Source organism: Pezoporus flaviventris, unplaced genomic scaffold, assembly GCF_033815535.1.
Source record: "Pezoporus flaviventris isolate CSIRO_AGI_PZ_B2104156 unplaced genomic scaffold, CSIRO_AGI_Pfla_v1 ptg000018l, whole genome shotgun sequence".
Classification (NCBI taxonomy): Eukaryota; Metazoa; Chordata; class Aves; order Psittaciformes; family Psittacidae; genus Pezoporus; species Pezoporus flaviventris.
Genome location: NW_026892566.1, coordinates 2,661,413 through 2,686,300, shown reverse-complemented (window position 1 = coordinate 2,686,300; position 24,888 = coordinate 2,661,413). Strand labels below are relative to the sequence as shown.

At 43.2% G+C, this 24,888-nt stretch overlaps 1 protein-coding gene across 2 annotated transcripts in view; it reads left to right on the top strand.

The window, feature by feature from the left end:
• The window catches only part of LOC133270141 (neuronal acetylcholine receptor subunit alpha-7-like), a 57,258-nt gene that overhangs the window by 22,409 nt on the left and 9,961 nt on the right, over positions 1–24,888 (top strand). The window contains exons 3-9 of one of the 2 annotated variants that reach the window (XM_061455075.1): positions 7,217–7,261; positions 10,675–10,784; positions 13,165–13,244; positions 15,350–15,517; positions 16,654–16,848; positions 18,144–18,230; positions 20,063–20,143. In XM_061455075.1, the coding sequence (XP_061311059.1) occupies positions 7,217–7,261; positions 10,675–10,784; positions 13,165–13,244; positions 15,350–15,517; positions 16,654–16,848; positions 18,144–18,230; positions 20,063–20,143 (766 nt within the window). The remainder of the gene's footprint in view (positions 1–7,216; positions 7,262–10,674; positions 10,785–13,164; positions 13,245–15,349; positions 15,518–16,653; positions 16,849–18,143; positions 18,231–20,062; positions 20,144–24,888) is intronic. The other variant, XM_061455077.1, reaches the window with a different exon arrangement.

The following is a 24,888-nucleotide window of genomic DNA, read 5'->3' as shown; positions in this document are numbered from 1 at the left end:
ACATGACACACTTCACAGCAGTACTGATCTTAAGGGATGGCTGAGAAGCTGCACCTTGGGAAGAAAACCCCTAGTTTCCTAAGACAGGTACTCACAGCCCTGGTTGAAGGTCATGTGACATATGCAGCATAAGAACAAGTCTTCCTTTTTTCACCATAGTGGCAGTTTAAATTGGAAAATGTGGGCAATAAGGCAGGTAAGGCAAAAATCTGTAGGCTTGGCAGACCTTCAGTCACTTGCTGTGTTAGTGAATGGGAGAGCTGCCTCCTTGGATGCCCTGGCTGGCAGCAGCAAACTCCCATTTCTTCCTATGTTCCTTCTTCCTGCTCTTGCCTTTGGGGAATGTGCAGATTCAGTACTTTCTGCTGCAGGTTTTACATCCAGGCCTTCTCATTTGACATTCATAACAAAGCAAATTGTGGTTTCTGACATATAGGGAGCCAAGGCCTTCACAAGGAACATCCTTCAAAGCCTTTGTTGGCCACGCATTATGTTTCCTGAGGAGCAGAGCTCACATTCCTGTATTTGCAGGCTGTTCTTACACAGCCCCTGTTTGAATGCTATGTCTTTTGCAGATTTTCTTAAAGTGGCTGGCTCTGGGCATTTGCAAGGGGAACAGTGTGAATGGACAGTGGCCAGACCCTCCAATATGTAAAGCTCCTGCTATGAAAACAAGTGTATACAGGGCTGCTGTAAACAGCAGGTAGGGAGCCATGCTACTCCACTCAGAATGCTCTTTTGAGAAGAGCATGGTGGGCTGTTCGAAGCAGTGGGACCAGGCAGTGTCATGCTGCTACCCAGTTCAAAGACCAAAGGCAGATTGCACTGCTTGCCCACAGTGAAAAAGAAGCCAGTGTCAACAGGTGGGAATATGGCTCAACATTAGGTGGAAGATGCTTACAAGACATCACCTCCAATCATTCATAAGAGAAAAAGCCAAAGCAGAAAGGTAACAAAAGGAGAATGTTGTGGTTGTTCCACTATGAGCTCTTAACCATATCTTTCTTAACTTGACAATGCATCTCAGTCCTGATGGGCAAAGAAATACTTAGCAGGTGTCAGTGGATATTTGTTCATCCTTTGTTATTCCAATGTATTTTTGTATCTCTCCCCCTGTATTTCTCCTCTTTGTTACAGGTATTGAGATGACATACTTAATCTTCAGGTATCTCTTCAAAGTTGATGTTACTATGGCAACATTTATTCTAACTGTTTAATGACACCCCTTAGATATAAAGGCTGTCCAGCGATACTTACTGAATGTTACCAAAGCAACCTGGGTTTTCGTTAAGCTATCCGGTGTTGTGAGACTTCAACCATACACTGCATTTAAGATGAGTTTTAGTTAATCTGCTGAAGATTGTGGCAGATGGCTGTTTCAAGCAGTAGAAAGGATTGCCTGCTGCAGTTGCAGATTGAGTACGCAAATATTTGAAAGCCTCATCAATTCCTTTTGATACTCTTCTTCAAAATCCTGTGCAGAGGCAATGCCTCTGCTAAAAATCTTTCCAAGGACATCCATTCTTGTATTAAAAAACAAAAACAATGTTAAAAAAGAAAAAAAGGACATTAACCAAAGTAGCCATGTATGGCCTTTGGTGATTTCTGAGAGCAACCTTTCAATTTGTGACTTTTCTGGCCAGTATCTTGCAATAAATAAGTGACTGATTCAACTCCCAGTTCTGTAGCTCTGAGAGGACAAGGTTTAATGATGCCTGCTAGTCACCTATTAACAAATGCCTTGCTACAGAGATGACACATTACCATATGATGTGACTACTGAACTGGAAAGGGCTCTGGGATTTTTTGTCCATGTGCTATGACCCTGGTAATTATGTGGCTGGGAATAATACATTTTATTTAGATGTTGGCCTGACAAGGGAGAACCTACTTACAGGCAACAGTGCAAAAGGCAAGCAGACCTACATACCTTCTAAGCTTTGGATGAGAGCAGGGAAAGAAAACAGAACTAACACATTCACGTGTCACCGCACATGCACCACAACAAACCAAACAGTCACTATCCTTGGGTCAAAGGTGGCTGTAAGAATAAGCAGATATCCAGGACAGAGAATTAACAGGGGTCAAGCAGAAGATAGAAAGGGGAGAAAATGACCCAGACAGAGACAGGAAGGATTTAGAGGACAGCTGTTGCACTAGCTAGTGATAACAGCATTAACTTTTCCCAGCATTTTTGAATATCAGAAGCAAACTCACATGTCTGAGCTGAACATCTGCAGCCCACTGAGCTGAACTCTCAGGGGAGTGCTAGAGAAGCACCTCTGGGGACCAGTCATCTCCAGTCTCACATGGGATCTTATCAGGGCTGTTTTGTTCCTTTGCTGAGGGGGAAAAGCCAGGAGCTGAGAGCTTGCCAGACATGGAGGGAAGGTCATTCCTAAGGCTAACACTGCCAAATGAGACAGAAACCTCTCACATGAAAAGCAGTGTGATGAATCATTCATGTTTTCTCCTGGGAAGAAAGGAATCCTTAGAGCTAACCTTAAATCCCTCTGCACTAACCAATGACACACAGTAAGGGAACCACCTCCAGCACTTCCCAAGCTTTTGTTTAGAATTAGCTTTTACTTAAAGCGGTACTGGCCAGTGACCTCTTGGGAGAGAGTACACACACATGATCTCATGGTTTACTGTAAGTATTTTTGTAACCTACAAATACACCTGGACAAAGGCCAGCCCAGTGTGAAGTGAGCTTTGCTGCTCTTGCAAACCAGGCACTTTTGTCAAATGCACATCCTTGTTTGTAAAACTTGCTGACTTGCTGTACCACTAAGAAGCACCCATCAGGCTGCATTTTTTGATGAGTGCTGAATATGGAAGTAACACTGTCTGTGTTTTGCTGTCCATAAAGCCAAAAACCCTTGGAAAGCTCAGCAGCCTGAAAGCAAGGATGCAAATAGACTCTGTACGGCCATGAAAACATCCTGAAGAGACATTTCTTCCCTCCCAACCCCCAGGATGACAGAGACGTAAGCATTCCAATGCCCTGGTTAGACTTTGTGTTCTTGCTGACTGCTGTTATCAAAAGGCAAGACAAGAAGACTGTGCAGGGCTGTATTTAAGCCTGTGAGAACTTTGATAGACAAGCTTTTCTTTGACTGAAAAACAAATTTGAAAAGCAGGACAGTAGGAGCACAGTAGTACTGTGAAAAGGATACCCCAAATAATAAATTTAATGCTACCGGAAATAGATGCTTGGAGTCAAAGCTTATTACCAAGATCATTAGCATCTAACTTTGAGCAAAAAGCTCACAGAGGTGTGACAGGGGAGTAGGTAAGGGCAACAAAGTTTTGTGAAATACAGAAGTTAGCTCTAGATGTCTTCTTTTGCAGTCCATCAAGTATAAAATTACTATGCCAGGTAAAAGGGAGTTTACTTGTAAACAGCCACACCTGAAAGGGTCCTGACAGGAGGCATCTCCACATGCAGGAAACCCATAGACCTCTCACATCTGCACTGCACTTTAATGCATCCCCCTGTGGCTGTTAGGTAGCCAACAAAAAGAGGAAGGTCCCTTCCTCTTCTTCCCTATAGGGTGCAATGTAGATGTGTACAATCCTTTATTTTGCACAGGAAAGGAATTGCCTAGCTCTTGCAGTCCACCTTTGGTCATGGTTTTCAGGCTTCTTTAGCAGTATGCAGAAAGACTTCGTAAGAGTAGTGTGCAACTTACAAGTATAAAGCAATTACTGGTTGGCTAGCAATACAAAATATGTCTAGGATTTAATAAGTGAGTCAGGGAAGCATCATGCTCTCCATCCCTAGAAGACGTCTGAGAAGTCATTGGTGGTCAGGAAAGCATCAGTCGGAGGGAGAGAGACTGACCTGTATCAGTCACTGAGACACAGCCTCTATTGTTGCTGGGTTGCTTTCAATTCCCACGTCACTTGACACAGATAGCTCTGGTAACCCCATCAATTACCAGGTCTGGTTTGTTGGTTTGTTTTTTTTTTTTCACTTTAGGGTTTTATACCTTTCCAAGTTGGTGTTTATCCCTTTGAATCCTTTAGCATCTAAAAAAATGTGTCTTAGCAAGCTTAGTCCTGTGTGTTATTTATTTTTTCTGTAGGCTTCATAATTGCTTCAGTAATTGCCACCAAGGGGACTAAGGGAGCTTCAGAGGGATGGGGCCTCTGGAGGTAGATTGTGATATGCCCAAAGAAAGGCACATATATGCTGCCAAAATCTGGGGAGCAGCAGAGAAGTGAAAAGGAAATGTATGAGCAGTATAATGACATAAAATCACAGCTGATTTTTGTTTGGTGTCTTTCAGCAGCAGAAGCAGCTTAGGAAGATTTCAAGGGAACTCGAGAAGCAGAAGAGGAAGTAGTGTGATAGACAGTTTTATGTGGAGGAGTATGGCAAAGTCCTGTTTCATTCCTGAAGTTTGTTTTTTCTGGGCACATGATCCTGATTGCAGAGAGTAACTGTCCATAGTGCCAAAAGAGCCAGGAATTCTCGAGATCAATTATGTCTGCCTTTCCAGGTTGTGAGGTTTCTGCAACTCCAACAACCCAAGTGAGAAAATAGAGGACATTATGACACAGACAAGGTTTCTGCTAAGGGCTCAGCAGTACCACTGGTCGAGTACCATCTGAGCTGGGGAATCAGTAATTAGGAAGCTTCCACAGGCAGTTCTGCTTCATGCATTAGCCTGAGTCTTCAGTCCCCGGTGTGTTACACACAAGAACTAAAACCTAGAGGCCTCATACAAGAAGGTACGTGCCAAGTGGTGCAGCTCAGTGAGATGATGCAATTTACTTTTGAGCAGCTCACATCTTCCATGGCACTTCTGAGGTAGTTTCTTTACATATGTACCATGAGGGTAGCTCTGTAGAGGAAGAGCTACAGGAGAGCTTTTCTGTAGAGAGCTCTGTAGGAAAGAAGGAGAGGAGGGGAAGAAAGAGCATGAATGTTGCTGAAGGTGAGCAGACTGGTGTTTTTCTAAAGTGAGTAAGGCAGTTTTGGCATTGCTACCTTGTTAGCCAATAAGTACTACAAAAAGTATAATATAATTTAGGTTCAGAGTGAACCAAAAAGCCAAGCCTATTTCAGGACTGTGGTTTACCTTGTGGTTTCGGAGAGCAAGCTTTGTGGATGTTGAGTGCCAATGAAGAGTAGAAGTGGCATGGACTCAAGTGCAGCAGGAAAGGTGGTAGTGAGATAGATATTTGGCATGAAGGACAGTGGCACACACACAGTAATTTATCTTCTAAATTGAGGACATGACCAGAGAGGGCATGCATGCCCAGGGTACTCTGTAGGGTTTAATTGCCTGCCAGAGCAGTCTGCAATTGCAGTGTTCCCACCCCAAACACTGAAAATAGCCTTACATACTTCACATGGCATGAACACAGACATGTGAATAGGTAGCTCAGCCATCTGGAGCAGCTGGGGATTTGCATTGTGACCCCGGGAAGTTAACTTAGTTAGGAGAGAGCCTCAGCCTGGGCCCATGGGTAGGCATTGTCCTTAGAAATTTGCTAGGTCAACATATCATCTTGCATCTTGGTGAAGCTTCATGTTGGCTGTTTCTACAGCATACTTGCCATGAATGTTTGTATCCTGTTGGTACTTCCACATTCCCACACTTCTGTGTTGTACCCTGCTGTCTGATCACTGCAGTCCAGCAGTGATGGGCTGCAGCTCACTGGGTTTGCTGCAGTTTCACAGTGGCTTTGTCTGATGCTAAAATATATCTTTGTCCTTTGGAGATACTATCTTCCTTGTAATGTAGCTGATCTCCAGTCTCTGCATGAGTTAGGTATTTCTCAATGGCTGTGGAAGAAAGAAGAAAACAAAAATTTTGCCTGTAGTTAAAGAAGAGTAGTGTTTCAGGGGCCCAAATCAGTTTATTTCAACTTACCTATAGGAAGGTAAGTCTAGTCAGTGCACCACAGGGTGGGAATCTGTGAGAAAATACGTTGAAGGTGATTTCACTTTGCTGTGGACAAGTGAGTCACCTGGGCCAGGCCATAGCTGTGCCTTCCAATATGTGCCCAAGACAGCTGAGCTGAATCAAAGAGGGAAACTGTTGCTTCTCTGCTGTGCCTCTTGGCCAAGAATGTGGTTTTCTCAGATAGTGGCTGTCTTGGTCAGGCCTGCCCCAGCTACAGCATCAAAACCAAGCTTGAGGATGCACCTCTGTCAAAGCTGCAGTGCCTCTGGAGAGGTAAGGGTTAAATACAGGTGATGCAGTTCTAGGGTAATGGTTGGACTTGATAATCTTTTCCAACTAAGTTGATTCTGTGATTCTATGATTCTATGCTCTGAGGGGGAAGAAACACCTCCCAATGGTGTGGAGACAGCTGGGCATACCATGAGCCAGCCCCACTGAGTACCCCAGCCTCAGCTCTTGGGAAGCCCAGGGCATGTGCTGATAATGGGAGCTGTGTGGGGCAGGGATGTGGATCTGGAATGTAACCCTGAAGTAACCCTGCAGCCTTGCTTCTCCATCCCTGCAGTTGGAAGTAGCCCTGCAGGGTGCTGCACCTGCAGGCCAGCTGCAGCAAGCTGGGCACGCTGTGGCTCCCCACAACACTTGGAGACCAGCTGGGTGACAGCTTCTCTCTTTTGTGCGTTAGAGCTGCATCCCTGTGGCCTCTTCATGCAGGTATATGAACCTATAGACTCCTGATTTGTGTAGGCACCATATGAGCTCTTCTAAAGCAGCATTTGTATCCTTTTGCCCAAGGTTAGCGCTTCCTTCCCCTCCAGCCTCAGCTAAGCTACATAATGTGATCACTCCAAAAGAGCAGCAGTTCCAGCACCATTTCACAGTTGTTTTGCAGTACAGCAAATAAAGCATAAAATCTCTCCAACTTGTGATACTGGAAATTGTCTTGTTTTGACCAGCTAGCTAGAAAGAAAAGCCTGTGCTTTTGGTAAGCAGTCTGATTGTCCCCAGCAAAGTAAGAGCAATTATCTAGTATTTACACTTTTATTGTTGATCAGTTATGGTAAATGCAGGAGGTCTGTAGGTTTAGAGGTAGAAAAGAACTGTTATTTTTTGTGCCATACAATTCAGTGGTTTTGCACTGAGCTCAGTCTACTCCATAAAGTTTGTGGCTATTTAACCTGAGAATCTGAGTATTCTAAAGGAAACGGAAACTCTTGACCTGTAATCAAGCTGTACTTTGAGTCTCACCTTCTTTTTTGTCTTTTCTTCCCTTTCCTTCCCCCTTTCATTCAAAGGATGAGAAGAATCAGGTGTTGATTACAAATGCTTGGCTGCAGATGGTGAGTAACCTATGTCAATAAGGAAAAACCTCTTTTCTAATAGCAAACTACTGAATGTGGTATCTTAGCCAAAAAGCAAGACTGATATATTTTTAACTTGTTTATAATGTGAAAAAAAGCAGGCATCTTAGAATTCCTCTAGTGCTCCTTTTAGCACTGAGATGTCATAAATCCTTTGGGCGGACCTGTTGACCTTTGCAGCATTGTTAGGCCAGCAGATGTACGGGTTTAGTAACAAAGAGCCCAAAGATCGGGTCCCACCATAGCTGAAGAAGAGTTTCTTCAAGGGGCTCAAGGCCTTCTCCAAGGCCGGTGACAGGGACTTCTTGTGAAGGAGCCAAATGCCAGCAAGAGCCAGGCATCCTGCACTCATGGCTTCTGGAAAAATCCCCACCTCTGTCTGAAACGGGGAGCCAGGGCTGCCCGCGAGGAGGGCAGGGCACAAATATCCCCTGCACTTGCCACCAAACACAGCAGTGATGCAGCCATGCTGGACTACATGGAGACTGCTTGGGCTGGGCAGCGGGGTGGCCAGGTGTGGCAAGCAGCCCCTGCTAGCAGTGCTCAGGCACGTCATTGGGAAAACTGCTTTTCCTCCTGGTTTACAAACCTCATCCATAAATGTTCCCCCTTCCTCTTCTGAAACCTGCTGCAGTTGAGGCATGACCTGCACCAGTCATGCAGTATACGCAAAACTGGTCTTCACTGAGGGGCTCTGGGTGAGAGAGTTTTCTGTCAGGTCTGCTGCTGGCCCTGTATCACACAGTATCACAGTATCACAGTATGTTAGAGATTGGAAGGGACCTCGAAAGATCATCTAGTCCAATCCCCCTGCCAGAGCAGGAACACCTAGATAATGTTACACAGGAATGCGTCCAGGCGGGTTTTGAATGTCTCCAGGGAAGGAGACTCCACAACCTCCCTGGGCAGCCTGTTCCAGTGTTCCGTCACCCTCACTGAGAAGAAGTTTCTTCTCAAGTTTAAGTGGAACCTCTTGTGTTCCAGTTTGTACCCATTACCCCTTGTCCTATCATTGTTTGCCACTGAGTAGAGCCTGGCTCCGTCCTCGTGACACTCCCCCTTTATATATTTATAGACACTGATAAGGTCACCCCTCAGTCTCCTCTTCTCCAAACTATAGAGACCCAGCTCCCTCAGTCTTTCCTCATAAGGGAGATGTTCCACTCCCTTAATCATCTTTGTTGCCCTGCACTGGACTCTCTCCAGCAGCTCCCTGTCCTTCTTGAACTGAGGGGCCCAGAACTGGACACAATATTCCAGATGCGGTCTCACCAGGGCAGAGTAGAGGGGAAGGAGGACCTCTCTCGACCTACTAACCAGCGCCCTTCTAATACACCCCAGGATGCCATTGGCCTTCTTAGCCACAAGGGCACAGTGTTGGCTCATGGTCATCCTGTTGTCCACTAGGACCCCCAGGTCCCTCTCCCCTACACTGCTTTCTAACAGGTCGTTCCCCAACCTATACTGGAACCTGGGGTTGTTCCTGCCCAGATGCAGGACTCTACACTTTCCCTTGTTATATTTCATCAAGTTACTCCCTGCCCAACTCTCCAGCCTATCCAGGTCTCGCTGGATGGCAGCACAGCCTTCTGGCGTATCAGCCACTCCTCCCAGCTTAGTGTCATCAGCAAACTTGCTGATAGTACACTCAATTCCCTCATCTAAATCATTGATGAATATATTAAATAATACTGGTCCCAGTACTGACCCTTGAGGCACTCCATTAGTCACAGGCCTCCAACTAGACTCAGCCCCATAGACTACAACTCTCTGGCTTCTCTCCTTCAGCCAGTTCGCAGTCCACCTCACTACCTGATCATCCAGTCCACACTTCCTCATTTTAGCCGTGAGGATGCTGTGGGAGACTGTGTCAAATGCTTTGCTGAGGTCAAGGTAGACCACATCCACCGCTCTGCCATCATCCATCCACTGTGTTATTTCCTCATAAAAGGCTAAGAGATTGGTCAAACATGATTTCCCCCTGGTGAAGCCATGTTGACTGCCCCTCATAACCTTCTTATCCTTGATATGCCTTAAGATGGTACCAAGGATAAGGTGTTCCATCACTTTCCCAGGGATGGAGGTGAGGCTGACCGGTCTGTAGTTACCCGGGTCCTCCTTCTTGCCCTTTTTGAAGACTGGAGTGACATTTGCTTTCCTCCAGTCCTCAGGCACCTCTCCCGTTTCCCAAGACTTGGTAAAGATGATGGAGAGTGGTCTAGCAATGACTTCCGCCAGTTCCCTCAGCACCCGCGGGTGCATCCCATCTGGACCCATGGATTTATGGATGTCCAGATTGCTCAACTGGTCTCTAACCCATTCCTCATCGACTAAGGCAAACCGCTCCATCGACCTGACTTCATCTAAGGTCTCAGGGGTACAGGGCTCTTCAGGACTGCCCGCAGCAGAGTAGACAGAGACAAAGAAGGCAAGTAGACAGAGACAAAGAAGGCAAAATTTGTATGGTAGGTATGATCTTTTCTCATGGTGTGTAAACCAGTCTCCTTAATGGCTTGTGCTCAGTAAGGATGTAGTTCTGGAGGGAATAACCTGTGGGAGACTTGAATGATTGAACTAATTCTGCTTTGAGTTCAGCGGCCAAAAACTGTCTCATGTTAATCGGTGCAACTGAACAGACTATTTCTTCCTCAGCTACCTATTGGGATTTGCAGTAGAAGTGAGTTATTTCCTATTGCAAAAACAAACCCAGGCCAACCTATAGGACTATAGACAAGAGCCTGTGGATGTCTTGACCCAACAGAGGTGTTCTTCAGTTATAGCACTGATAACTGTTTCCCTTGCAACCCTCCCACAGAGCTTTGCTGAAAGTCACAAAGTTCAGCATAAAAGCTGTACCAGCACCTTTCTTGAATTAACTGGGTTGAGTTGTAGGATAGGGCATTAGAAACAACCCCTTAGGATTTAAAGTTCACTTGCCTACCTGTCCTAGCAAGGTGGTTATTAAAAGAGTCACCCAACCTTTGTAACGGATTAAATTATTTCCACTGAATAGGGACTTTCAGTCTGTAGTACCTGTATGATTGATGATACCAAAGTCATTCAAACCACCTCAGCTCAGAATCACCATGCCTCATGGGGATGCCTACTGCCAGTGTTTTGCCAGCCCGTCAGAAAAGGTTTGGGATGCCTGGCTTCAGGCCACAAGGTGGAGAGGTTAGACACTAAATTAAAATAAAGCTCACAGCATTCAATCATCACACTGTGGATTTCTCAGTATATGCTAATACTTCATAATAATTAAAGTCTAGAATAAAACAATTATCATAATACTGCTATTACTACTAGAAAATCCATTCTGTTCCCATAATATTCCAGACAGCTCTGAAGACTTTTACCAGCTCATATAATCTGATGTATGTATTTGCCAACAGTACTGGGTTGATGTTTACTTGTCTTGGGATCAGTATGAATACCCGGGGGTGCAGAACTTGCGATTTCCAGCCGACCAGATTTGGGTACCAGACATTCTTCTGTATAACAGGTAAGCAAGATGTGCAGCAGCTGGTGAAAGCCTAGAACTAGACCATTTGATGCTGAATATTGGCCATGCTTCACTGATATTTTGGGGCTTTTGCAATCTGGGGATTTGGCTTTTACTCTAGAAATAGTAGCAATAAAAGCAAACAAGCACCCACTAATAGATTGTTCTAATAGCCAATAGAAGTCTTCCTTGATGTAGCTCTGCAGATGTCTTTACCTTTTTCCCAGTGAACACAGAAAACAATCCATATTCTTCTTATAATTACCATGGCTCTCATGGAAAATTATTATCAGGTATCTTCTATAGTGTGCCTGCTTGAACTAAACAAACTAGATTTTCTTCCCTCTTTCCTCATCACTCATATTTTATAAATCTCACCATCATTCCTGTTCTCCTCTGAACACTGTAATCTGTTTTTCCTCCTCCACAACTGAATCCAGGTCTTTAGCCAGCACTTCTGCAGTGTTGAATAGAGTGGAAGCTCTCTAGATAGATGTTTCTTTAATGCTTTCCAGGAAGAGGGCATTTGGGTTTTGCTTTGACTAACAGCTTAATTTTGGACTTTTTGATCTATCACAAACTCCAGACATTGTACTTCAACCTTGCTGCCTTAGTAGATTTTCACTGATCTGCCCTTCTCTGGGAGTTTCAAGGGTAAAGCTTTCTAACCATCCAGACTGAATTTCATTCTGTTTGTTTCCCCAGTTCACCAAGATCCATTTTACATTCTAAGGCTCATGAGAAGATATCCAAAGGAGTCTTAGAGTGACCTGGATTGCTTAAGTGTTCTTCTTCAGCTTTACTCTTCACAGTCTCTTTATTCCTTTTCAGTCTTCAAAAAGGAGGCATATAGCTTGGTCCATATTACATTAGAAGGACATGATGTAGCAAAAGCTCTCTGAAGTTCAGATAGATCACCTGCTTCCTCTTGCTCAGTCAGTTAGAAAAGTGGATAGATTTGATGCAGTTGACCCTTGGCAAATCTGTGCCAGCTGTTTTCACCTCATGAGCTTTGAAGTTAGGTTGATATGTCTATAATTTCACCTTTAAAAAAAAATAAATCAAAATTCTCTTTGATCTTTCTTCATTCACTGAGCCCTTCCATATTCTCCACGAGCTCTCACAGATAATTGTTAATGCTTCAGAGGGTATTTCGGTCAGTGTCTTCAGTTCTCAAGAGTAAATTTCGTCAGCCCTGCCAACTGGAATCTGTCTTATCTGCATTTCTTTAGCCTATTCCTCCCCTATTCCGCTCTGAACTCCTTCCACTGTATGAGAATTAATTGTGAGCCTCAGCTTGTGAAGAGTAAAGCATAGAGAGTAAAGGAGACTGCAGTTGTCTGCGCACTTGTTTCCTTTCCTCCCACAGCAAGGAAAGGATCTATGTGGTCCTTTGTGTTTTCCTGATTTCCCTGCATTTTTAAATAACTTTCTTGCTGCTTTTCATGTCTTTTCATAGTTATTACTCATTCTGCGCTTAGCCTTTTCGATTTTATCCCCTTTGCTTTGTGCTGGGGACAATACTGAGGACTGAGAATTCAGTATTAATGGAATAAAAAGGAGGTCATAGGAGAAACAGAGGGTCTGAATTTTCTACAGCTAGTTGTGAGACAGGGTGTGTAAGGTGCAGGCTGTGTCATGCAACAGCCGTGATAGGCAAGGCACTTACACCATCAGCCTGTAGGGGAGCCCACTTTAGTTAAACTCTTCTCAAGAGACCCTCTGGAGCAAGTCTCCAGGCCTGCTCCCTTGAAGAATTCTTGTCTTTGCCTGGCTCATTACTCCCGTTTTACTCATAATTGCTGGAACTGTAAAGAAATTATCTTTTCTTGGTCCCTTTCACCTAGTTTCTCCTCTTAGAGTCTCAATCTCTTCCTACAAGCCCCAGTGCCTTCCTCCACTGCTGGAAGCAAACCCGTGGCTCTCTGCATCCTGAAAGACTGCAGAATTGTTGTCTTAGGCCACTATTACTCTTGCAAAAGGTATCTGGATAACAGATAACTTGATTTTCACTGTAGCTGCCTGATTCTGACAGAAGCCCCAGAAAAGCCATATCATCCTGACTCTCTACTCTTAGGATACAGATACTGTGACACCTTTGCTCCTTTCACTTCTGTGTTTTCTCCGAGACATCAAGCAACTTTGCTTCTCACTTCTTTGCGGACATTGCAGCATGGAACCATCACACCTGAGAGCAGGCCAACAGTATCTATGAGAAGCTGAGATACTGATCGAGGGTGGACATGTCACCCAGGTGTAAGACCTTAGTTCAGTCTGTGCATAAAATTCAGCCAAAACGTTGTTTTTATGCTGACAGTTACTACATCTTAACTCAAACATCAGCTTGATTTTTGTTTGTTTTGTTTATACTCTGTTATAGTGCAGATGAAAGATTTGATGCGACATTTCACACAAATGTGTTGGTGAATTACTCTGGATCCTGCCAATATATACCTCCAGGTAGGTAGGACACAGAAAGCATTTGTTTGCTTAAAGTCAAATAAATACAAGAAGTTTTTCTTCATGCATGAAACCAAGGTGTTTAGAAGCAGTCTGTGGAAATTTTGCAAGCTATATAATTATGGGACATAGTGATATAATTTATATCCATTATTAGTGGTGTATTTCCACTTCACAAATCAATAGATTACTCTCCTAAGCAGTTTGCTTAGAACATTAAGAGACCCAGTTGAGGTGTTGTCTAAAACAAAGTAGTGTGCACTCTCACATCGTGTTTCATGTTAGTTCTTTCTTGAGAGTGGAAAGGCGTGTGACCACAGGAATGAAATTGACATGTACCAGAGAAGAGACTTTTCCATCCCTCTAGGTAAGGAGGCGATGCAGAGGTTGCCTATGTAGGCTGATCTAGTATCCTGCTCATCTCTTGGTGAGCTACAAACTTCATGGTAAAGAATTCATTACTTAAGAACCAAAAGAAAGAGTAAACAGAAAAAGTAATAAAGGAAATCTGTTGTATAAAATACAGGAAATCCTTTGTTACAGTGATTTAACTGCTGCCAAAAATCTGCAAAATTTTGGAAGAAAAAAGTTTATAATCAGCCTGCTAACTGACAAGGACTCACAGAAGCAGCTAGATTAATCAAGACAGCGAAAAACATGGAAGAGTGGAAAAAATGGTTTTTCCAAAGCTTCATGAAAGTTTTATTTCCCATGACTCTAAGAACAGGCTGTCCTCATTGTTGTTCTCAATTAGAGAAAAAAGATAGTTGGAGGAAAAGAAAGCACAAGAAGGGAACAACCGTCTGCTGTTAAGGAAAAGATCACAGCCAAGATTCAGGAGAAGCTGTGATCAGAGCCTCCATGTAGCCCATCCAAAAATGGCCATGATGGTGGGAGTCAGACCTCCCAGATTCTGAAGAGAAAAATCAAAGGAAACCCAGCCATCCCAGATCAGGAACATAGTCTTGCACATATGGTTATGACACAGTGCCCTGTGCTTTTGCAGCAGAAGGCAAAGTCAGTATTCAGGGATATCTGTTTTGGAGATTTTATCTTCAGAAGGCACAGCTCAAGAACTTACTGTAAAACACCAAACTCTGATCAGTTAGATGACTTGGAGCTGGGACTCGCATTAGCTGGTGTTTTAGGGGGCATACAGACACAATAACTGCAAATATGAGGGTAGGTGCAGTACTGGTGATAATTTTCCAACAAAGCAGAGCTGCCTTTCCTCACACAGTGCCTCTGAACTGGCCAGCATGCAGTGAGCTGATGAGGTAAGGTGAAGGCCTACAAAGGTGAGGGTTTGCAGGCATGACCTCTGTACTTTGCCACCAGCTGCCAGTGTTACAGACTGCGCAGATCATCTCCCCACTCTCCAAGCCCTCCATACTCCTGGACAACTGAGGAAGTCCCACAGCCGCAGCTCTGGCCCCACAAATAAAGGTTGAAGCATCAGTTAGGGGTTTTTTTTAGTTCTCTCAGCTGAATTAAAAAAAAAAAAACAACAAAAAAATAGATTGCAACAATAAACAAGTATTCATCTCTTAAGCTGCTTAAAATGTCACATGAAATAATGACAGTGGACTAGGCATATCCAGAGTAAAATTCAAGGTTAACATACAGAAGACAATGCCAGCACTGAATGAGCTTTAGCATAGCATGTATTTTCAAGGGACTGTGGGTATAATGCAGGGTCTAATACAGAGCTCCTTTCAAAGAACTTGTCGTAGAACTTGCAGCCAGAGTGTGTAGTCGACATCCATGTAGTCTTGGCTTCTGTCAGGCCCTGCAGCACTGACTGTGATCTGCTGGGTACAGCCAGCATTAGAAGACAGGCTGGGCTGCTCCTGAGTGGCAAGAATGTCCTGGGCAGCCTTCCTCAAGGATGCAGTGAAAGAGAGAGGGATCTTCTTGGATACCCTAGGAAAGAAGGTTATTCCACCCATGGCAGCATCTTCTGCCTGCGCTAGTTGTTTGATTACATTGTGACTACATCAGACAGACTTTTGGAGAGCAAAGTTGCTCACAGTCGATCAGACAGATAAGGGTAGAAATTAATTACACCCTGCACATGCTTGCTTCTGCCTGATTTCTATTCACAGGTATTTTGAAGAGCACATGTTACATTGACGTCCGCTGGTTCCCCTTTGATGTGCAGAAATGTGATCTGAAGTTTGGCTCCTGGACTCACAGTGGCTGGTTGATTGACCTGCAGATGCTCGAGGCAGATATTTCCAACTACATCTCAAATGGAGAATGGGATTTAGTGGGTAAATCATCTGGCCTAGAAATTTTTAGTAATCCCAATTTTCAAAGGCAACCCCCAAATATATAGAAATGATCAATCCCACTGGGACATGAAATACAGATATTTAAAAAAGAGAAAAAATATCACAAATCAGAGACATCTTTTTAGCTGCATTTATTGAACTGTGTCTGAAAAGGCTGTGATCTGAAGCAATTGCATGCAGCTGAGTACATAATGAAATCTACTGGTCCTGATGCATCTGAATGGTATATCTAAACTTGGATGCCTCATGTAGATGCATGGAACACTACTGTCACATCTATTCTAACATGTCAGCCAAAAATTGATTGGTGTTAATCCCACTATTTCAGCAAAACTGGAATAAGCATTTAGAAAGATGGATCTCTGTCACCCCAAAAACCATCAAAGTGTCTACCAGTACATAATAACTGCAAATAACTGCAGTTCTGTATGTTTCTATTCCCTTCTGTGCTTTAGAGAATACCTGTTTTTTTAAAAGATAAATCTATGCCCAGAACTAGTTATTCAAGGTCTGGGCATAGAACTTGCAAGCTCATATTCAGTGTGAGCTCCTACTGAGTTACTTTGAGCTCATTTATGTAGCTGCATGTCAGAAGCAGTATCAATGGATAGAGCTTAGGCCACTCTGAGAAAAGCTTGCAGAAGATGCACATCATCTTCTGTCTGGATATGCAGACAAGGATATAACTGACTAACTGCATGCAGTAGTTTTACCTTTCAGGGCATTTGAGAAATAATACAATAAGAAACATCACTGGTATTCAGTTTCATGAGAAGATGAAGGACTCTGTAGGGAAGTTCTACTAAAGTGCATCCACTTTAAAACACTCCTGACTTTACAGTGCTCCTTTATGGTGCATGAGGCACATTGCCTTTTGTCCTCTTTAATCTATTAATACATGTATGCATCATTGGCTGCAAGTGTTAGAAAAATTACTTCTGCCTGGTAACTTTTCTCTGTTACCAATTGCTACAGGACACTTAAAAGCACTCTTCTATGCACAGTGTGTGTTGGAGGTGCTGCACATTGGCTCATAAACCATCAGTTCTTGGCCCATTTTAAGGAGATACATGGTAGTCATGCTTCTCTTCCTACTCTGATCTCTTTCCCTGTAGGTGTCCCAGGCAAGAGGAATGAGATGTACTATGAATGCTGTAAAGAACCATACCCAGACGTGACGTATACCATCACCATGCGTCGACGAACGCTCTACTATGGCTTGAACCTACTCATTCCTTGCGTTCTCATATCTGGCTTGGCACTGCTTGTGTTCCTTTTGCCAGCTGATTCAGGGGAGAAAATTTCTTTAGGTAAGTGCTAAAGGATTAATTTCTTTCATAAGTGCTTCCTATGAAATGGAAAACAAGTACCTCATGGTGCTTGATGAATAAAGATTTCCCTTCAGGAGCAACAGAAGCACTTGTATGGTTGCAGAAACCAGGGGAGCAGCTTTCTGTTATGGCAATCATACAACCTGTGCTGAACACTTGTAAAATTTTTGGATTTTACCGTGGAATGAGGCAGAATTTGTCCCTGGCACGGGCAACAGTGATAGTACTCTTTCAATTCCTGTTGTTCTGTCTTTAGCATGTTTCAATGTATTTCACAGCTGGTTAACTCTTTCTGAGACAAGACATACTAAGACACAGAGAGTGAAGGGGTGTGAGCAGCAGCAGCTGAACATTGGGTTTTCACCTCCAAGTTCAGCTCCCAAACCACCAAGCCATGAGCCTCCACGAACGCAAAGCAGTGACAGCCAAGGAAGGGCTAAATGAGATTTACTGTTGTGTGTGTTGATAAAGACAGGAGGGGTGCTTCAAAGAGAAGATGGGGAGATGTTTAAATACACAAGACTGGCTCAGGTTAGACCTTAGGAGTCAATTGTGCATTTTTCAGGACAGAGACCTTTAAATCATACGAAGTGCCCTCAGTGTTAGCAGAACAATGAGGGATTTGAGCAGCCTGTCTTACAAGAAGTAAAACAGGCTATGGAGGATACAATTGCTGTCTATGAAACTTAAGATGGAGACAAGGAAAAGTGTTATTTGAGCTGACGTACAATGCTGACAAAAAAAAAATAGGAGATAATGTTCTTGCATTGACCTTGTGATTTCTCAGTACCATGACAGTTACATTTAGCAACCATCTTTCTAGATAGAACAAACAAAGAGCTTCTTTTAAAATAGGCTACAGCTCTTTGGAGAGTGTTCTGTAAGATACAATATCCAAAACCTGGAGTCATGTCTGTGCAAATCTCTCCTAGCCTTTAATAACCATCTGGGCTTTGTTTGCACTATTCTTTGGAAAGGCAATATAATTTACCAGTTCTGCAAGCTTCATTTCACTTGGCAGGAAAGATTTCTCCTTTACTTAAAGAGGAGAAAAGGTTTGGGTGTAATTAAGAAAAGTGAAAAGACAGCAGATAAAGTTGCATCCAAAAATGCTCTCGCTTTGTGGAAGTTCTTATCTTCACTGACAGATGTGAAGTCATGGGTTTGGCTTAGCTGCAGATCAGGACAAGGTTATATTTAACAGCAAAGACATCAGAGTAGCAGCTGCAGAATTCACGTTTCTCATCCTTTCCCTCTATGTTCACTCCCGGAAGGTATCACTGTCCTGCTTTCCCTGACTGTATTCATGCTGCTTGTGGCTGAGATCATGCCTGCAACTTCTGACTCAGTCCCACTAATAGGTAAGTTGATTTCTTCTGTTCTATGCACAATGTATGATGCTTCTCAAGAGTTGTTCAAAGCCTACTTGAGGACTGACTCTTTTTGTTGCTATAGTTTTGTATTTCAACAATATCAGGGGTAAATCTCTGCCTGGCCTTTACTGCTTGCGTGTATGAAATGAGGCTACATGAGGGATACAGAAAGGCTCTGGAAATAATCAGATAAGATGGTAATTGCAAGGATCGAGGGGACACAGAATCAACACGCAATGTGGAGGTTTGGGTAACTAAAGCACAAAGCCAACACCTCCAGTGCACAGGCACGAGTGGGATACTGGAATAGTACTCAGCCCTAGCATAGTTCTCAGACCTAGCTCTGGATTCACTGAGTCTGTCCATAAAGTCCCTTCAACAGCACTTTGGATGAAGCTGTGTTGATCCCAGTGCTGCTGTCTGGAGAAAATTTACTTGTCTTCTTCAGCATCGACTGCCTTCCCTGCTGTTATGTATCACTTCCCTGCCTGCTCCCCTCTCCTTCTTTTCTCTTTCCAGGAAAAGCAACTCAGGATGCTACAGTCAAAATTGAAATATATCACTGGAGAATTTTTAACATGTACTGAAAACTATTGGATAGATTATCATCTTGAGATGTGGGCCAGACAGGCATTATAACATCCTCTGTTTTCATAGGAACATCCCTTTACCCTAGTTTCATGGAGCCTCAGTTTCTCAACTGTGAACTGAAGAAAACATTTTTCCCTAAACTCAGAATAGAGAGAATAAACCTGTTCTTGTTTACAAAATAAAGAAGTAGGAATACCATAGGAAAACTCAGAACCTATTTAAGTATCATTTCCTGAGCTAAGGTCTATCTTTGTGTACAAATCATGACTAAAGTACACAATCTGGACAGTAGAAATGAACAAAATATTCAACAATATATCTAGCTGCTGATGCAAGGTGCACTTCACCATTGTGTAATTAAAACCCCTCACAAGTTACATGTAAGACAAAAGGGCATTTAACTTAGATAACTTCATGAATTAAAATCCCAGACCTAACTTTTGGGGGGGAGGTTGTTTATGCAACAGTACGGGCAACAATGACTATAGGCAAGAGTTTCTGAAAGCCTCTTACTGACAGTCAGCAGGACTATAGCCTCTGAGTCATTCAGGAACTTCCAAAAAACTAACAAAACTTCTCTCTGACATGTACCGAGGACTCCACAGAGGCAGATACAATTTTAAAAGAAACTTTGTGTGCAGGGAGGACAGATAAGCCATCTTGGCCCAGCCTTCACACAATTTTGATTTGGGTAATATGTAACAAAAGTAATTTGGAATGAGTAAAGAAATGCATATGCCCTATTCCCAGTCCACTAGCCTTAACCAGACCAGTTTATACTGGTACAATCCCCTTCCACAGAAGGTAAGATTTGTACCAAGAAAATCTATGAATAGTTATGTCACATTGCAGACTTTGGTTCTGTAATAAGAGATTAATTTCCACTTATCACATAGTGGTATAGCTATATTCACATAGCATAGCCATGTGAACACCTATAAGGAAAAGATGAGGGGCAGTAGTGTTGGGGACCTCTGTTGCATTAAGTCCCCCTTCTCCAGGTGAATATTGGCTCAGCTGTTAGGACCTCTCACATCTTTTCCCTCTTTCTGGATCTCAGTCAAGGATGGTGATAACCTATTCAGAAGTATGCTTTGTTGACTGCTTGTATTGTTGAAAGTTATTTCCTTATGCCCAAATAATTAGAGCATATAAAATGTATTAGAAATGCACCTCTCAAAGTTGTCATTTAGGTCAAACACAGTCTGTTTCTTTCATCTGTTCATTAGACAAATTTTGTATTGTGAAATGCTGCAAAAGAATAATCCTTGCACATGGATGCTTCATAACACCCTGGAGATTGACTTCGGGTATTCAGATGAGGGATGTCTAAAAAAGTCTTGTGGCTACTGTCATCTGATGCTTCCCTGTTACAGCCCAGAAGAAAACTAAACCCTCACACACTGGAGTGTGCTCAGCCTCCATGCTTTGAAACTCAACAATACTGTTGCAATGGAATCTCTTGTTTCATAGGATCACAAGATAGTTCAGGGTATAAAGGACCTCAGAAGTGGAAGACTGTGTCAAAAGCCTTTCTGAATTTGATATTAATGAGATCTACTGCTCTCCTCTTATATGCAAATATTGCTATTTTATTGTAGAAGACAATCATGTTGGTCAGACATGATTTAACCTTGACAAATGGAGGCTGACTGCTCCCAGTCACCACTTTCTCCCTCAAGTGTCCAGAAATGTTCCCCAAGGATTTGCTTCCTGATTTATCCAGTGACCAGAGTCAGAAAGACAGAGCTGTACTTCTCTGGATTGTCATTTTGGACTTTCTTGAAGATGCATACAACATCTGTCTTTCTCCAGTTGTCAGGGATCTTACTCCACCTCCATGACCTTGCAAGGACACCCTTAGGACTCTTCGTGACACCTAGATGATCCCATGCACTTCTTCAGGTTCAGATCTCACAGTCAATCCTTGACTCCATCCTGATCCACTGGTGGTTGTTTTCCCATTCCTTTAACCATGTCGCTAAGTATGGAGACATAGGAGACCTTGGTGGTGAAAACTGTACATACTGTCTTCACTGTATCTCTGTCCACTGCCACTAGATCATCCTCTCCACTCAGCAGCAAGCCCATATTTTGCTTGTTCAGCTTTTTACTGTTTGTGTAGTGGTAGAAACTCTTCCTGTTCCCCTTGACTCCCTTGGCAGTCTCAGCTCCTGAGCTATATAACATTCCTAACACCAATGCACAGGCATTTCATTTTGCAGCCTGTCCCTCCTTCCTGCATACCACTTTTTCTGCACTGGAGCTTCACCATGAGCTCCCAGTTTAGCTATGCTTGTGTCCTGATGTGCTTGCTTATTTCTTTAAGTAATAGAACAGACTTTTCTTGCAGTTTGAGGCTGCTGTACTTTAAGCCCTTGAAGTATTCTTGTGCCACTTTATCTTTCAGGGCTTCTTCCAGTGGGATCCCAGGTACTAGTTCCTCAAAAAAATTGAAGTCTGTTCACATGAAGTCCAAGGTCTATACTCTGCCATTTGAATTCCTCACTCCCTTCATGATCTTGAACTCCCACTTTTCATAATAACTATACTGAGGCTGCCATTGATTATCATGTTGCCAAACAGTTCTTCATTGGTAGCGAAGAACAGAGCCAGTTGTGCACCACATCTGATTGGCCTGGCCTGTCCTTTTATCGAGTATTATTGCTTACATCCTTCAGAAATCTTTGACTGTTTGCATTACACTGTGTTGCCTTTTCAGCAGACATCAAGGAGATCCAAGTCTCCTGTGGCAACCAGGATCTGTGATACGGAGGCTTCCCTTAGTTGTTTTAAGAAAGTCCCATCCCTGTATCCACTGTGTTTGGAGAATGCAATACCACCACAGCTTCACTCTCACTGAAGAGCTCTTCACTGAACCTGACCTACAAGCTGCATTCATCCATTCCATAGAGGGGCCCTTCATATCAAAGTGGCTCCTTCACATAGAGGGCAGCCCACGATGTCTTTGTTGCCTGCTCCTCCTAAAAAGCTTGTAGCTATGCATCAGAGCATTCAGGTAATGAGAGATGTTCCTTCACGTCTCAGTTGTCCCAGCAGTATTACTGTTTCATGACCATACACAGAGTTCCAGTTGTTCCTGCATATTTAACAGACTCTGGAGGTAAGCCCATCCATGTTGTTGTCACCATCCTGAGGTCATTCTTCCTCTGGCTGCCCAGCACCACTTTTTTTCCATCCTTGTCCACTGTTTCTCCATTTAAATTTGGGTTGTAGTCTCCCTTCCACAGCATTCCTAGTTTAAAGCCCTGCTTCTAAGTCATTGCTCCACTCCAAATAGCAAAGGAAAGCTAGTCAAATATGACACCAAGAGAAGAACTACCTTCTGAGATCGGTAAATTTGCAAAGAAATGTTGAAATCACATCCCAGTTCTTCTCAGTTGAGGCCACTCTCCCTTGACTTCAACTTACATTTACAATAAATGAAGCACCTCTCAGCCTAAATAATCACAAGGAGGCAGGTGGGGCAAGACACTTGCTTTTTTCTACCTCTCTGCAAAGTGGCTCCCCTCTTCCTTGGTATGTCCTCTGCATTGTCTGTGTGTTCTTAACACTGCCCAGAGCAGAGAATCTTTCATTCCACATGTCTAACTTGCCCACACAAGGGACTCCAATTTCTATATAGTCTACTGACTGTTATGTTAATACAGGTTAAAACCAACCAAATTACTTTCTGTAAAGAACAGACTAAAAAGTTTGGCCTAGAAATCAACAGCAGGCTAATCAACACCTTTGGATACCAGAACTCAGCTTTCTTGGGGCTTGCATTCACATCAGTGACTAGCTACTCCTTGCCTCGCAAAATGTCTGCACTAGGAGCACCTCCCTTTTGGGGGAAACAAGACATTTCTGAAGCCCATGCATGTGTGCAAAGCACTGTAATCTTTCAAAAGTTAAATCCTGCCTTTCTGCAAACTCATATGTGATGCTGAAAAAGGGAGAAGTCTGGGAACCAGAGCAAAGACACCTATTTCTGTTTAAAACATTAACCACCCATAGCAACAGAAATCAGCTCAGCCATTTTGATCAGAAGCATTAAAGTCCCAGGATAGCTACAAACACAAGAGTTTGGCCAGAATCCAACACAAGGTGACTACATGAACAAGGCTTGTTTCACTACAGGGTCCTGGAGTTCCCTCCTGGCACTTAAAATCGCTGGAGTGCAGCTCCAAAAAGGCTTTCAGACCATGACTATAGAGAAGCAGATGTGTCCTAAACTCACCCTTCCTAGTATAGATTAATCATGCCTTGCAGAAGCGTGTCTGCCTGCACTCGTGATTTGACTTACTTTTGATTTCTCTCCTTAAAAATACTTTTATCAAGAGTCTGTAAGTAGGAAGCTGGAGTTCATTACTTGAAGAAAGGCTATAGAGTAATGCAGAGAACTCCAGATGTGTTGCACACCTGAAACTACTGGTCTGAGTATACTAATCCCTAGGCAAAATTATAAACCCTGTGCAATACAGCTCAGGTACACTACAACAATTTTTCTTTCTGCTTCTAAAAACCTGTGCAATTATGCATTTATTTGTTTAACACTACAAATACATATAATTTTATGGGAACTTGATGAGCCTTTCTGGGCGTACCATGTAACACTGTTGCACTCAGTCTAGCGCGTTAAGTAAGAGGGCGTATCCATGTCCCACTTTGTTGATTTCCTGGTTCCATGACCAAATCAAAATGAAACAAATACTGTTATTTTAATTAGAGCTCTGTACAAGCTGAGGTCCCACCCATTGAAACAAAAGGCTTAGGTAATTCACTTGAGAACTCCATTTAAGGTATTTTGATCTCAACTGGAAGGCTTTTTTTTTTATTTCTGTAAAGACAATATGATCCATGTAAATAGCACTGTATAATCAGATCTGGTTTTGATAATGGTTTTATGACCATCTCTGAAGAAAGAATGAGTTCCTTCCTGTCCTGGGTTTAGCAGTAGCAGTCAATTTTTCTCCTTCTTAGTAGCTGGTGAGGTGCTGTGTTTTGACTTTCATCCTGGGAACAGAGCTGTTAACACCGATGTTTTTAGTTGTTGCTAAGTAATGTTTAACCAAGGACTTTGTGAGTGTCATGCTCTGCCAGGGAGAAGGGGAGGATGGGAGGAAGCAGGGACAGGACACCTGACCCAAACTAGCCAAAGAGGTATTCTATACCACAGCATGTCATGCCCAGGGAAGTAACTGGGAGTTACCCGGAAGGGCACTCGCTCTCTTCTGGGTCGGGCTTGTTCCAGCAGGTGGTATTGTATTCTCTTCCCATGTTATTTTCTCTTATCATTATTATTATTGGTGGTAGCAGTAGTGGTTTGTGTTATACCTCAGTTACTGAACTGTTCTTATCTCAGCCCGTGGGAGTTACATTCTTTCGACTCTCTCTGCCATCCCTCTCGGAGCAGGGTTGGAGGTGGGGAGGGGGGGAGTAGAAACTGTGTGGCTGACTGGCTTTAAACCACGACACTTCCTTAGGCAAGACACATGCCTGAATTCAATTTTTTTTAAAGAGTATTCTGCCTCCCTGTTTCCAGTTTCAATATCCCTGACCCATTTCATTAAACTCTGTTTTACATTTGAAAGCAACCTTGTAATTAAGGCTAGGAAATCATGCATTAAGAACAAGTTCATGATAAGGAATCATGTTAAGGAACATGACTTAACGTGTCCACTCCTCTCTCCTCTCTGAGAAGCCCCACCTCCATCCACCTATATCCACCTTGCTCTCACCTCTTTTTTACTCTGCTGCAGTCCCACCAGTGTGGGAGCAAGGTGACACAGTACAGAGAAAGACCCTAAAATGCTTACTTTGAAAATCCCCCCCAGCTCTGCACTCCTGTATTGGTCCAAAAATAACTGGAGTCTGTGATTTCAACCCCCGGTGGCACAGAAAGTACAGTCATGCACAGAAACAGCTAGGAGCACCCAACATAGGACACTTTCAGCTTGAGACCAAAGCTGCCAGAAGCTCCAGTCCCTCCCTTCACCCCAGCCAGGGCTCTGAGAAAGTGTCACTTTCAAAGTACTTTGTCAACACAGCT